At 36.7% G+C, this 13,259-nt stretch overlaps 3 protein-coding genes across 4 annotated transcripts; 1 reads left to right on the forward strand and 2 right to left on the reverse strand.

Moving 5' to 3' along the window:
- Window positions 1-1,257: 1,257 nt before the first annotated feature.
- Window positions 1,258-2,877, reverse strand: LOC103839259 (F-box/kelch-repeat protein At5g43190). Its single transcript, XM_009115764.3, has one exon. The coding sequence runs from the start codon at window positions 2,617-2,619 to the stop codon at window positions 1,423-1,425; it is 1,197 nt and encodes a 398-aa protein (XP_009114012.1). The 5' UTR covers window positions 2,620-2,877; the 3' UTR covers window positions 1,258-1,422.
- A 2,357-nt stretch (window positions 2,878-5,234) lies between these two features.
- On the forward strand, window positions 5,235-10,214 carry LOC103839258. Of its 2 annotated transcripts, none has more exons than XM_033279800.1 (8): window positions 5,235-6,832; window positions 7,605-8,317; window positions 8,442-8,628; window positions 8,723-8,926; window positions 9,030-9,203; window positions 9,290-9,469; window positions 9,558-9,671; window positions 9,747-10,214. In XM_033279800.1, exons 1-8 carry the CDS (start codon window positions 6,020-6,022, stop codon window positions 10,071-10,073), a joined length of 2,712 nt encoding a protein of 903 aa, XP_033135691.1. In that variant the 5' UTR covers window positions 5,235-6,019; the 3' UTR covers window positions 10,074-10,214. The 2 variants fall into 2 exon arrangements, with proteins under 2 accessions (XP_033135691.1, XP_009114011.2); XM_009115763.3 differs by having other exon boundaries at window positions 7,608-8,317; window positions 9,747-10,073.
- A 75-nt stretch (window positions 10,215-10,289) lies between these two features.
- LOC103839257 lies at window positions 10,290-10,971 on the reverse strand. The gene has a single exon (XM_009115762.3). It carries the CDS (start codon window positions 10,725-10,727, stop codon window positions 10,431-10,433), a length of 297 nt encoding a protein of 98 aa, XP_009114010.1. The 5' UTR covers window positions 10,728-10,971; the 3' UTR covers window positions 10,290-10,430.
- Window positions 10,972-13,259: the final 2,288 nt, after the last annotated feature.

The raw sequence follows: 13,259 nt of genomic DNA on the forward strand, positions 1-13,259 counted from the left end.
TTAGACGACTAACTAAAATATAACTATATAAATGATTTAATTGACATAAAACTATAAAAATTAACATATTAAATCCTAAATTAGTAAATTCGTACCATGTCTCAGCAATAAAACACATAAAATCTAAGAACAGTTTCTGTGACAATATTTACTAGGCATGGACATTTTACCTAGATCCGTAAATATGAACCGGAACTAATCCTATTAGCTATATTTGAGTGTTTCAATATACTTTTGGTATTATAGATATTTTTAAAGTTTCTTATTGGGGTGTATGGGTATAGTTTTTTGTTTCAAGTAAAATTTAGACTTTTCATAAATATAATTCAGATATTCAGATAAAAATTTAAGTATTTTTGGCCTTTAGGTAAAATTTCAATTATTTTCAATTATTAGAATATTGTTAGGTATTTTTTGGATTTCGATTATTTTTCGGGTTTTCAAGTCCAGTTCGACCGCTTGAGGTTTTTTCGGGTCTTAAATACACAAACCGACCCGAACCTGATATATAGTAAAAAACTATAAGTATTTTAATTATAGAACTAAACTGACCCGAATCTGATAAAAACTGATCCAAACCGTAAATTTCTAAATATATAATTGGATCTAAATTTATAATACCCACAAGATCCGGATCAGAAATGAACCAATTCGAACCTGGCCCGGAGACTTGAATACCTATGCCTAGTATATATGTAGAACTTTCAAATTAAAAATTGTAAAACACATGAGAGAAATGAGAGTTGTATCTCAAATGAGACATTTAGAGAATTTATGTTTCAAATTGTAGTAAACAGCACCACAAATTAACAATAACAGAATTTATACATATAATTATGTATTTATAATTTTTTGTTAAATTTAATTTTTGTAATACACTGCAATTGTTCTGCATGTTTACCATTCATAACCATGATTAGCAAGTAAAAATACATTTTTTGGAGCAAACAAGCAAAAATACATTTACTGAACTTTTTGGATATCTAGTTGCCACCTATTCTATTATAGTTGTTGAACTACTTTAAAAATAATAATCAAATGAATAAGTTCAACTAAAATATTTATTTAAAACTGTGTCTTTTTGTCAGCATACAAAAATAGAAATAAGTCTCACTCTAATATATTCTATTGTAAAGTAAAAGATGGAGTCATAAGTAAAAATAAAATTATTATTCCATTTTTGAAGTAATTTAATTTTTAGTCCATTATGGATAAAAATAATATAAAGTTAGAGAAGATTTTATTCTAAATTCTATATTTGAGAAGAAAAGAAACAGAATGAATGAGGTTTTAATTTTTAAATGCACATTGGATCAATGATGATGAAAACAAAGAGAAACCAGAGATTGCAAGGCAGACAATTAAGGAGATTCGAAGTACAGACAATAACAAATACTGACAAACGATCGAAGACCAATATAATTAAACGGAAGCAGACAAGCTCGGGACGAGAGAGAACCAGCGAAACCCACAGCTCCATTTCTCCGGCAACGAAGGACACTTGGGAACCCAATGCCATGTCCTTCTCCCAACATGAAAGAAGAGAATCTCAGGCCAATTATAGCAACAGACGCAGATCATCTCCTTGTGCCAAAGACAGTACACATGCTCGTAGTTGTGGTAACAAACCGAAGTAAACTTCCGGCAAACAATGTCCGGGAGCGTTTCAGCTTCGATCCAACTCTCTGTCTCTCTTTTAAATTCATAAATCTTGATGCTCCTGCATATCCCGTTGCTTCCTATGCCTCCCACCATGTAAAGAATCTTCTTCTCGGGATCAGTAACTAATCTAGCAAACGTGATCTCATCCTCCGCCGGGAAGACTCCATCTCCGGCGGCGGTTGTCCATTTTCCGTCGTCGAGATTGACGCTCACGAGGAGAAAAGGCTCGGATCTGACGAAGTAGAGTGACCCATTGTAAAAGACTCCATCTTGATTAAACCCACGGGGTAACACTTGGTCAACGCCGCCGAATATTCTCCACCAGCGGTCGCCGGAATCGTAGAGACAAACGGACCTCGAGGCGGAGGAGGAGATGGTGAAGATCCGGTAGCTGTCGGGGAAAGCGACGAGGGAGAGGAGCTCAAAGGGGAAAGGGTAAAACGGGAATTTGATAGATCTGGAGGATCTGGTCAAGGGGTTGAAGACGGAGAGAGAAGAAGCAGAGGAAGGGGAGACGGAGAAGCAGAGGAGGCCGTGGGAAGAAGAGAGGAGGGAGGAGGCGCAGGTTAGCGAGAGGGAGCGGGGGAGTGGTAACGTGCGCCAGGAGATGAGGTTAGGGTCGAAGAGCGGGAAGGATTGAAAAGCCTGAGGGTGAGAGAGGAGGAGGAACGAAGGGAGGGGGAAGGAATGGTCGGAGAGGAAAGTTGGAGAGAGGATCAGAGACCGGAGATGCTTGGATGTTGAACGGAGAGAGACGAGGGTTTTGAAAGGGAGGAAAGAGAGGATGTGGTCGAGGATGTGGTTAGGTAGATTGGACCAAATGACCGGATCCATAGCGGTGGGAGAGGATACGGCGGTGGGGGAAGATTCCGGTGACCAGTAAAGGAAATTGGAGGCGGAGGTTGAAGTGGTGGTGATGGTAATGGGTTTCTTGCCGGGAGCTCTGAGTCGGAACATGGTGCAAGATTAGAGAGAAAAAAGTGGTTTGAATCAAGTGGTGCTTTACTTCAAGAAGGTAGGAGAAGGGAAGAAGACGTGTAAAGAATCCCGTTTGTTGACAATAGACGTGGAAAGTTCAAATCGCAATTAATACGTAACAAAAGTTATTGCAAAACCAAATTGAACGGAATAAAATAATTTAAGTGTGGTCTTTGATGGGTTTGAATTCGGATGGTGATACATAACAATACTAGTTTTAATACATACATACTTTAAATATGCTAAAAACTATTATAAAAATTCTACTTTGCTTATGCAATTAAATGCTATCAACCTCGAAACTGCCATAAGCAAAGTAGAAAAATCGAATTTGACTATTAATGAGTTGATAGCATTTATCAAAGTCAGAACGGCGTAAGACAACCATCATGTTTAGTGTTGAGAAAAGGAACAAGTGGGTTAGAATGATTAATCGTAGGACGACGTTAGTTGATATCGATTTTAAAAATGATATCAAAGACAATCATACTTAATTACTTATAGTCTATCTTAGGTAAACTTGAATTTGCATAGAGATAACTACTACGTTAATACTAAGCTGTCTACTAGTAACTATAAAGAGTTTAAAAAGGAGCAGATCATTTTCTATTCAAATTTATGCATCAGATTTGTTCAAAACAAAACTCTCGTGGTCAAGTTTAATATGTTGCTGGGAGTGGGAGCATTTGTTGTGTTGCTTCAATCATTCAGAATTCTGTATGGAGATAAGAGGACATGATACACAAGCAGGTTTTATGATAAGATTGGGTTTCTTACATTCGGGGATGCTCAAATTCAAGTCATTTCACATGCAACCACAATTATAGTCCGAAGATAAATAATCCAATATAGTTGTCATTGGCAGATTGAATTGACAGTCCGAAAATGGCAGTTTCGAGGTTGTTTGTTGATTCATAGTTTGATTTCTGTACATTTAACGAAGAAATTATACAAGTTTGACAATATACTTGACTTGTTCTGTTTAACATATGTTCACAATTCGACCTAGATTCGGACCCAACCAAACTGAGAAATGCCGTGCACGTTTGCGTTTAGCTTGGTGTATCCTCTTATTCATACTCTTTATGGTATGCACTTATGAATTCATACATAAGTTCTTTCTTTACGTACTTTAGAAAAATCTTTCAAATTTCTAATATAGAAAAATCTTTCAAACTTATGTTCACTTTTCAACATTTTGAATTTTCATTTCTCATACACTTTACTTTTTATTCTTTTTTGTTTGAATTGTATGTAAAATTAATATTTAAGTAATATCATTTTACATCAAATGCTCCTGACACTTTTTTTTTATAACCCGGGAGTATTCGGTAAGCCGAGATCCAACTGACTAGTTTTTTGGGGGTCTGACCACACCGACGCTAATCAGACCCGGTTATTCGCAAGTGGTTTAGATATTTCTGTCGTCTGGCCACATAGATGGGTAAACCGAGTTGGCGCGGATTCGAGTCTCCATCCCTTAGAGACACTGAGACGCCATGCAACCACCCAACCACACTGTCATGACTTCGTGGCTAGAATTACTTTGAGATGTTTTAAAATAGAGAACGTAACTTGGAACTTAATTTATTTATTTTGTTGTGAACCACTGGACAAAGCTTTCCTCGTATTTACTGTCACCCATGGCTGGGATCGACTGTAAATGATTTCTTATAGTTAATTTGCGATGCTTTGGATAATATGACTAGTCGTGGATGGCTCGGTGGTCGGTGCCATGCCGATGCATGTTTTTTTTCCTAATGATGGTAGCATGTAAACTGAACACAAATATTAGCCTAATTTAGTGATCAATATGAGTTTGTGTGACTGAAATTGTATACACGAATCGGGCAGAATCCACAGACGAAAATCTACCACTTATTACCATCACATGTCCTTTGGTTGATCCTTCAAAACTTTCTCTCTCTACAAGGTCAGGGCCGGCAAATATGGAGGGACAAGCGGTGCGACGCCCCAGGTCCTTACCCTTGTCTCTCTGTAATTTGATAGTTAAGGACCCAATTTTTTTTATATATACATATTTTATATATAATTTTAAATCTTATATATTAAAATAGAAGTCACAACTTTAATTCATGTTTGATTTTCTTTTAAATGGACCTAATGAACCTATTACTCGAAAGTCATGTTACATTTAATCTATAATCTTATCATTATTATAGGTCTAAATAATTCACTTTCTAGATTATAGGAACTAAAAAATATGTCTATAACACAATATTGCTACATTATAGGAACTAAATAACTATCAATCTTTTCCAAGCAAAAAACGTGATCTCGAAACTCTGTTATCAATTTTTACTTCCATATCTTTTATCATCGTGTTAGAAAGAAACTGCAAGAAACATAAATATTTCTCGAGACTTCTACACCTAACCAGGTACAGTTTTAAAATTAAACTAATTTCACATTGATTTGTGTTTTGTATATACTTCATTTACAAAATATAATTAAATGTTGAATTAAATTCTTTATAAAATTTATACACGAAGCTTTAAGTTTAGTTTTTGTTAATTTTATTATTTTGTGAAATGTTTGATTATATTTGGAGATGATAATATTTTAATATTTTCCAAATTCTATTTCTATTTATATATTCAATTATGAAATACTAATCCAACAAAAAAAATATAAGAAAAAGTAAAAACATATGAAAGTTTGAAACAATGTATTTGATGGAGAACAAGTATACTCTAATATTATTATATTTGAACAACTTTAATATACTCGATAATATAAATGTATGAAGCTAAAAATTTGATTTCTTAATAACTTGTGAATGTTTGAAACAACGAATTCAATTAAAAAAATATGGTAAAATTATTATATTTTAAAAAGTGATTGACACACCTCATATATATTATAACATATACCAATTAAGAATTAAAAATAAAATATTTATATAAAAATAAATGAAAACAAACATCCGCGCGGTTGCACGGGTTGAGATCTAGTATTCATTAAATTTGGTTTAAAAAGGGTCCTAAAATATTTTACATGTATATAATTTGTTTTCATCAAATTTTTTATAACATGTTAATGATAAAAAATTCTACATAAGAATAACAACACTATTCTACATTTTAATTTTACATAAACATGAACATTAAAAACCTAATTTTTCTTTTGCCTATGGGTTCAAAAAAATGTTGAGCCGGCCTAACAAGGTTTTTACTCTCTCAAAAGTTTTCTAGAATAATATCATTCTAACAACATTCACTTTAAGAATAACAACACTATTCATTTTAAAAAACATACTACTACTATATTATTCAACATATTTAAATTTCATTGGGATTATTTGCTAGTTCATGTAAAATTTTCAGTACATAAAAGGCAAAGGTATATTAGAGCACTCATGATTTATATAATAAGAAGAAAAACAAAATGGTGCAACCCACGTCCTATTCAGGAAAGGTGGTTTTGTTTATTACTCTCACCAAAACATGAACTCCATTACAACCCACAATCAAAACCCCTCTTTATTAAATCACAATCAACAATCACTTTTTCATCCACATCCAAAACAGAAGAAATGGTGTTGGGTCTTCGAACAAAGAGCCGTAGAGACAATGGAGTTTTCGTTGAGTATCTAATCTCAATCAAAGAGCTAAAGCCATGGCCAACGAGCCAAGTCCCTGTACAATGCGTCCTCCTAAAATGGCAGAACGGCGAAAACAGCTCAGGCTCATTTATCGCGGTCGTGGGCAAAGACACGATCATGTTCAACGAGTCCTTTAGGCTAACCTTAACGCTAGAACCCAAAGGTGTGGATGACAAGAAGTTCCATAAGAATCTTCTTGAGCTTCATGTCTACGACGCCAAGAAGAAAGACAAGGGCGTCAAGAACAAGCTTCTTGGCTCGGCCGTGGTCAACCTAGCTGATTACGGCGTGTTGACCAACTCCGTTCCCGTGGGAGCTCCGTTTACTTTCAAGAAGAGCTCGAGGAACGATGCGAACTCTGAGATTTACCTAACCATTGAGCCGGCCGGAGATGATGATGGTTATAGGAGTAGCAGTTCATCGCAGCCGAAAATGAGAGGATCTGTTGATAAAGAAGGTAGTGAGTTTAGTTTGGCGTCGTTGACGGATGACGACGATGATTCTTCGTCGCAGTGTTCGTCTTCACGGAGGGTTTCTTTCTCAGCTACGTGTGATGCTAATCCCATGGTACACATTTCATAATTTTTTTTATTTCTAGTTTTTAATCTTTGGATTAGTAACATTGTGTTTCGAATTGGATCTGAGGTACGCACGTCTATGCTCTAGATTCTTTGTATTTTTATGATTTTGGTTACAAAATTTATGTTTTAATAAGAGAGATATTCTACTTATCAAATACCGATGGCAAAATCACAAGTAGTTTGAACCACATGTTTTTTATTTAAAATGACAGTACATGTTTTTAAAAACACAAATATCATGTTACTTTGTCCGATAATACCTTATCTAATTGATATATAGTATATCTTGTTTATTAAAATTAAAAGCACACGCAAAAAAAACACACACACACTTCACTTATCTAGCAAATCTTTTTTTTTGTAACTGAAGTCTAGCAAATATCTCTAGTATGTAATGTTTTGACCTCCCCTGTTTTTACTAGGATAACTAGAAATATTTTAAATTTAGGTTTAGGCTTTTAGCAAAACAAGATTTGATGATTTGTAACATTTACACCAATTTTTTTTTTTGTTGTTGATGATTTGTTTAATTATTGGTATGAGTTATTTGTTTTTATTTGTTTTTTCTCTGTTCTCTGAACCTTTATTTTTTGTTAAAGATCACTATTGTATAGCAAATATTTCACTTTATGATTGTGATAGGGCTATCAAGATCTGATTTTTAAACATAATATATGTGATATAAGTACAATAGTAGTGTTTCGTTGGTGCATTCCTGAAGAAGCAAGACTAAATATTTATGAACTGTTGAATAAAAGCAGAACGCAGAGGCGGAGATGAACAAAGATGAGAAGAAAGGTTGGAAACATGTAACGCTTAAGCACAGTAACAACGAGGCAGCACTAGTCTCCGAGATCGAGAATCTACTGAGAGAAGAAGAGAGAAAGAGACATAGCAGTGAGTTAGTGGCTGTGACCGCAGAGAGTGACCAAAAACACAAGAATGATACAATTGCCTCAAAGCTCAAGAAACAGTTCTCTGAGATCAAATCCCTTCCGTCTCCGTTACCTCCAGACGCAGCGAGGAAACAGATGAGACTTCGGACAAACACTCTTGCCTTAGGAAGAAAGACTCTAGGAATGGAAGGTGTGCCAAGACTTAAACAGCTTAAGTCTATTCAGGTGCATTTTGACGGAACCGGTACAAATACGATCAATGATGATAATCCGAAAAAGGTGAGTGGAGTGAGTAACAAGTTAGGTTTGATAACTCCGCAAGAGTCTAGAACAGAGACGCTTGAAGATGAGCTGAAAGAAGCAGCAGCTCTTGAAGCCGCTGTTTACTCTGTGGTCGCTGAGCATAGTAGCTCCATGAGCAAGGTTCATGCTCCAGCTCGTCGTCTTGCTAGGTTTTATCTTCATGCTTGTAAAGGAAATGGCGGCTCAGATCATTCTAAGCGAGCATGTGCAGCTAGAGCCGCGGTTTCTGGTTTGATATTAGTTTCTAAAGCATGTGGAAATGATATCCCAAGGTACATACGTAACCATTTCCATTCAGATTTTGTTCTCCTCCATAATATATATTGATGGTTACATGTTGGCATATGATTCTAATGTTGTATGTCTCTATAAATATATATATATATATATACACAGGTTAACATTTTGGCTATCAAATTCGATTGTGCTTAGAGCAACTTTAAGCCGAGGTATGGAGAAACTGAACCTGGTCTCTATTAAACCCGGTTCAGACGAATGGGAAGACCCTCGAGCTTTTCTTGCGGCTTTGGAGAAGTTGGAGTCTTGGATATTCTCTCGAGTTGTTAAATCAGTATGGTGGCAGGTAATTTAAAAAATAAATAAAATTTTCAAAATGTTTCTAAAATTTAATAGAGTTTTCATCAAACCTTTGATCTGAAATGATCATCACATTGCAGAGTATGACGCCATATATGCAATCTGCAGCAGTTAAAGGATCAATGTCGAGGAAAGTTTCGGGGAAAAGACGGTTAGGTCATAAGAACCATGGAATCTATGCTATAGAGCTATGGAAGAGTGCTTTTAAAGCTGCTTGTGAAAGACTTTGCCCACTAAGAGGTTCAAGACAAGAGTGTGGTTGTCTACCTATGCTTGCTAAATTGGTAGGAGATATTAAGCATTTTAGTTTGATTTTTTCGGTTTATTAGGTTAAATCAGATTGACCAGTTTCTTGTTGTAGCTGCTTAACTTGCTTCTGAAAATCAGGTTATGGAACAGTTAATCAGTAGACTTGATGTAGCAATGTTCAACGCGATACTTCGTGAGTCAGCAAGTGAAATGCCGACAGATCCTGTCTCTGATCCGATCAGCGACATAAATGTTCTTCCAATTCCAGCAGGGAAAGCAAGTTTTGGGGCAGGCGCAGAACTAAAAAATGCGGTAACTTAGGCTCCACATGACCAATGTTAACAACCACAAAAATATTGTTAGTCATCTGGTATGTAATATCTTATTTGCCTTTGCAGATAGGAACTTGGTCTAGATGGCTTGAGGATCAATTCGAGCAAAAGGAAGGCAAATCTGATAGCATTAATAAGGAGAAGCCAGAATGTGAAAATTTCAGACAGTTCCATTTACTTAACTCATTAGGCGATCTTATGATGCTTCCATTCAAAATGCTTGCAGACAAATCAACCAGAAGAGAGGTAACTACACTACTTACAACTCATTTCCTCTTGTTCCGAAAAAAAAAACTTTTTGACTAATTCTTTACTTTTTGTTCCTGTCTGAAAGGTTTGTCCAACCCTTGGTCCCCCAATAATAAAAAGAGTTCTACGAAACTTTGTCCCCGACGAATTTAACCCGCACAGAATCCCTAGAAGGCTATTCGATGTTCTAAACTCTGAGGTTAGAATAAAAACCGTATTCACAATAAAATAGTCAGTGTGTGTTCTTGACAGACCATTTATGTCTGAAACTCAGGGTTTGACCGAAGAAGATAATGGATGCATCATAGTCTTCCCTTGTGCAGCATCACCCACAGTATACTTAATGCCGTCTACAGATTCCATAAAACGCTTCATAGGAGAGCTGAACAACCCATCTTTATCAGAAGTCGGGTCATCGGTATATAAGAAACAATACACGAGTGACGATGAGCTGGATGACTTAGATACATCCATTAACTCCATAATCTCTGCTCCTGGAACAACCAGTTCATCAGAGTGGATGCCAAAAGGATACGGACGCAAAAAGACCGTAAGATATCAGCTCCTTAGAGAAATATGGAAGGAAGATGGATTACAATGACTCTTCTCTTTTTTTTTTTGTCTTGGCTATATATGTTATGATGAAAACAATTCTTAAGTTTCGTGGTGAAGAAACAAGTTGCTGTAAACTCTTTTCTTGATATCCTAAACGATTAGCCTAAAGAAGCTAACCTTTTCAATCTTTATATCACAACACAAAAACACAATCAAGAAAGCTATATATTATTTCTTCTTAACTATTTATATTTCTTTTTTATCTTCTGAATGAATTTTAAATTTATTCACCACAAACAAACGTAATTCCTATTTCTCTTTGTGTGAAACAAAAGTACATATAATCAACTTACAATACAGAGATACAGAGAAGGGAAGAGAAGCAATTTACAAATCTTTAGAATTAGAAAGGGCGACTCGGTGGCCGAACCGTGATCTGAACCGGTAGAGGTGTACCGGTTCCAGTACCACCGCAGTTGCTACAAGCCGCACGACCAGAACCGGAACACCTACGACATCCAATATCTCCATCAGACCATCGAGAGCAGAAGCACGTGACACGTCCCGTGCCGTTGCAGGTCGGACAACGAGGGAAAGGACCACCGGCCATAGGCTTTTGGTCGAGAACCGATTTGACTAAAACCGCGCCGGCTAAGACGCTAAGACCGGTGGCAAGCTGGGTGATGGCGATCGGACCCATTGTGTTGAGAAGAGAGAGAAAAAAGGTTGCGAATTTTGGGGATAACGCAAAGGTAGAATCGTGGAGAGATTGAACAAGAGAGACCGTCCAAAGAAAGGAAAGATTTTTTTTTTCCTGTTCGTTTTCAGACAAAAATGTGGTCTTTAATTTTGTATTTATTTAAGGGAAAATGTTCATTTTAATTTTCAAAAGTGATAGTTAGGCGGTGTCCAGCCGGGGTTGGTTTCGGGTCGATTCGGTTTTCCAAGCACAGATTAAAGTGTATTCAATTTTTTTTTTTTTTTTAAATTTGTATTAAAAGGACAAATCCACGATTATTGATAGATCTTACAAACTCATTGAAAATCTATTGTTACTAAATTTGACATTTTATAAAGTTCTTTGAAATCTATTGTTATTAAAAATATTTTAAATTGTAGAGTTTACAAGTGATTTTAGAGTGTTTGAATTGAATTTCTTAGTTAAAAAATCAAAACTTAAATTTCATGATTTTAGGGGATCTAAGGTTCAAGTGTTTTAAATTTTTTCTTTTTTTTTACTTTCAGAAATCCTCAATTCAATTTGGACATAAAATTGAGGAATCCAATAGGCAAGAGTTGAGAGATATTTTGGGGATTCAGAACCTAGGAGGTATGGGTTCTTATTTAGGTTTGCCAGAAAGTTTAGGGGGATCTAAGGTTCAAGTGTTTGGTTTTGTACAAGATCGTCTGAATAATAGGGTGAATGGCTGGACTCTTCGATTTTTTACAAAAGGGGGAAAAGAGGTGATTATTAAGTCGGTTATCACGGCTCTGCCAAATCATGTGATGTCGGTGTATCGACTACCGAAAGCTATAGTGAAGAAGTTAACGAGTGCAGTAGCTCAGTTTTGGTGGAGCCCAGGAGGAAGTACAAGGGTATGCATTGGAAATCATGGGATAAATTATGTGCCCATAAGGATAATGGTGGGCTAGGTTTCAAGGATTTGACGGATTTTAATACAGCAATGTTGGGAAAGCAGCTGTGGAGGCTGATTGAGAAGCCAAATTCTCTTTTCTCGCGAATCTTCAAAGGACGGTACTACAGGAATGCTTCACCCCTGGAACCGATTCGCTCATATTCCCCGTCGTATGGCTGGAGGAGTATTATCTCTGCTAGATCTCTGGTTTGTAAAGGACTAATTAAAAGGGTTGGAACAGGGTCATCTATCTCAGTATGGAATGATCCCTGGCTCCCATCCACTCGCCCGAGACCAGCAAACAAAAATTTTCACGATAGCTACCCGGACCTCACAGTGGATTCCCTCATTCATCAGGAATCCCGAACATGGAATTTACAGGCAATTAGGACTTTGGTGGAACCCAATGATGCAAAAATGATTGAAAGTCTTCCTGTGAGTAGAAATCTGTTGGATGATAGAAATGGATGGCATTTCACTGAAAATGGAAGATACACGGTACAATCAGGGTATCAAATTGAAAGGATATATCCTGATAAGGAGAAACAACCAGAATTTTATGGACCCAACGTGGATATTCTTAAGGCATTCTGCTGGAAGGTGAAGTGCCCTCCAAAGTTAAGGCATTTTCTATGGCAGTTGTTGACAGGTTGTATAGCAGTGACCAAAAATTTAAAATCACGTGGAATACAAGGAGATACAAGATGTGCAAGGTGTGGTGATCCGGAGGAATCAATAAATCATGTGTTTTTTGAATGTCCTCCGGCACGACAAGTGTGGGCACTATCTAAGATTCCATCGAACCCAAATATTTTCCCTTTGGGCTCGATATTTGCTAATATGGATCATCTGTTTTGGAGAGTTAATCCAAAAATGGAGGATCATCAGTTTGCATGGATTCTATGGTACATTTGGAAGGGTCGGAATAATAAAGTTTTTAGTAATATTGATGTTGACCCGAGAGAAACGCTAAACTTAGCTGAATTGGAATCAACACTTTGGGCGGAGGCACAAATTGTTAATGATTCCAGGATGGCCCCTGAAGCGCAGTTCAGAGTTAACTCACAGACTACAGGAAGATGGTGTTTCATTGACGGTTCTTGGAAAGACAAGGATTATTTCTCAGGACAAGGCTGGTTCAGCACGCTTCCGGAGTTTGAGGGTTTGTTAGGGGCAAGAAATGTAAGGGCAAGTCTTTCACCTCTTCATGCGGAGTTGGAGGCTCTAATTTGGGCAATGGAGTGTATGAAGAACTTACGACAGTACCGGGTCACGTTTGCAACGGATTGTTCTCAATTGGTGAAGATGGTTTCGGAACCAGAAGAATGGCCGGCATTTGAAAGCTACCTGGATGACATTAAGTTTTTGAGAAGAAGCTTTACCAACTCAGAGATTGTTCATGTTCCAAGGACGGAAAACATAAAGGCGGATCGCTTGGCACGTAGTGCTCGGACACAACCGTCTTTCGTCGTACACATGGATGCAGAGTTACCACATTGGTTTACAGAGTCTATATGAGTCTGTAAATTTTCTTGCTGTCAAAAAAAAAAAAAAAAAAAAATTTCATGATTTTAGACGATATTCTATAGCAGTTT

This window comes from Brassica rapa, chromosome A09 (genome assembly GCF_000309985.2).
Source record: "Brassica rapa cultivar Chiifu-401-42 chromosome A09, CAAS_Brap_v3.01, whole genome shotgun sequence".
NCBI lineage: Eukaryota > Viridiplantae > Streptophyta > Magnoliopsida > Brassicales > Brassicaceae > Brassica > Brassica rapa.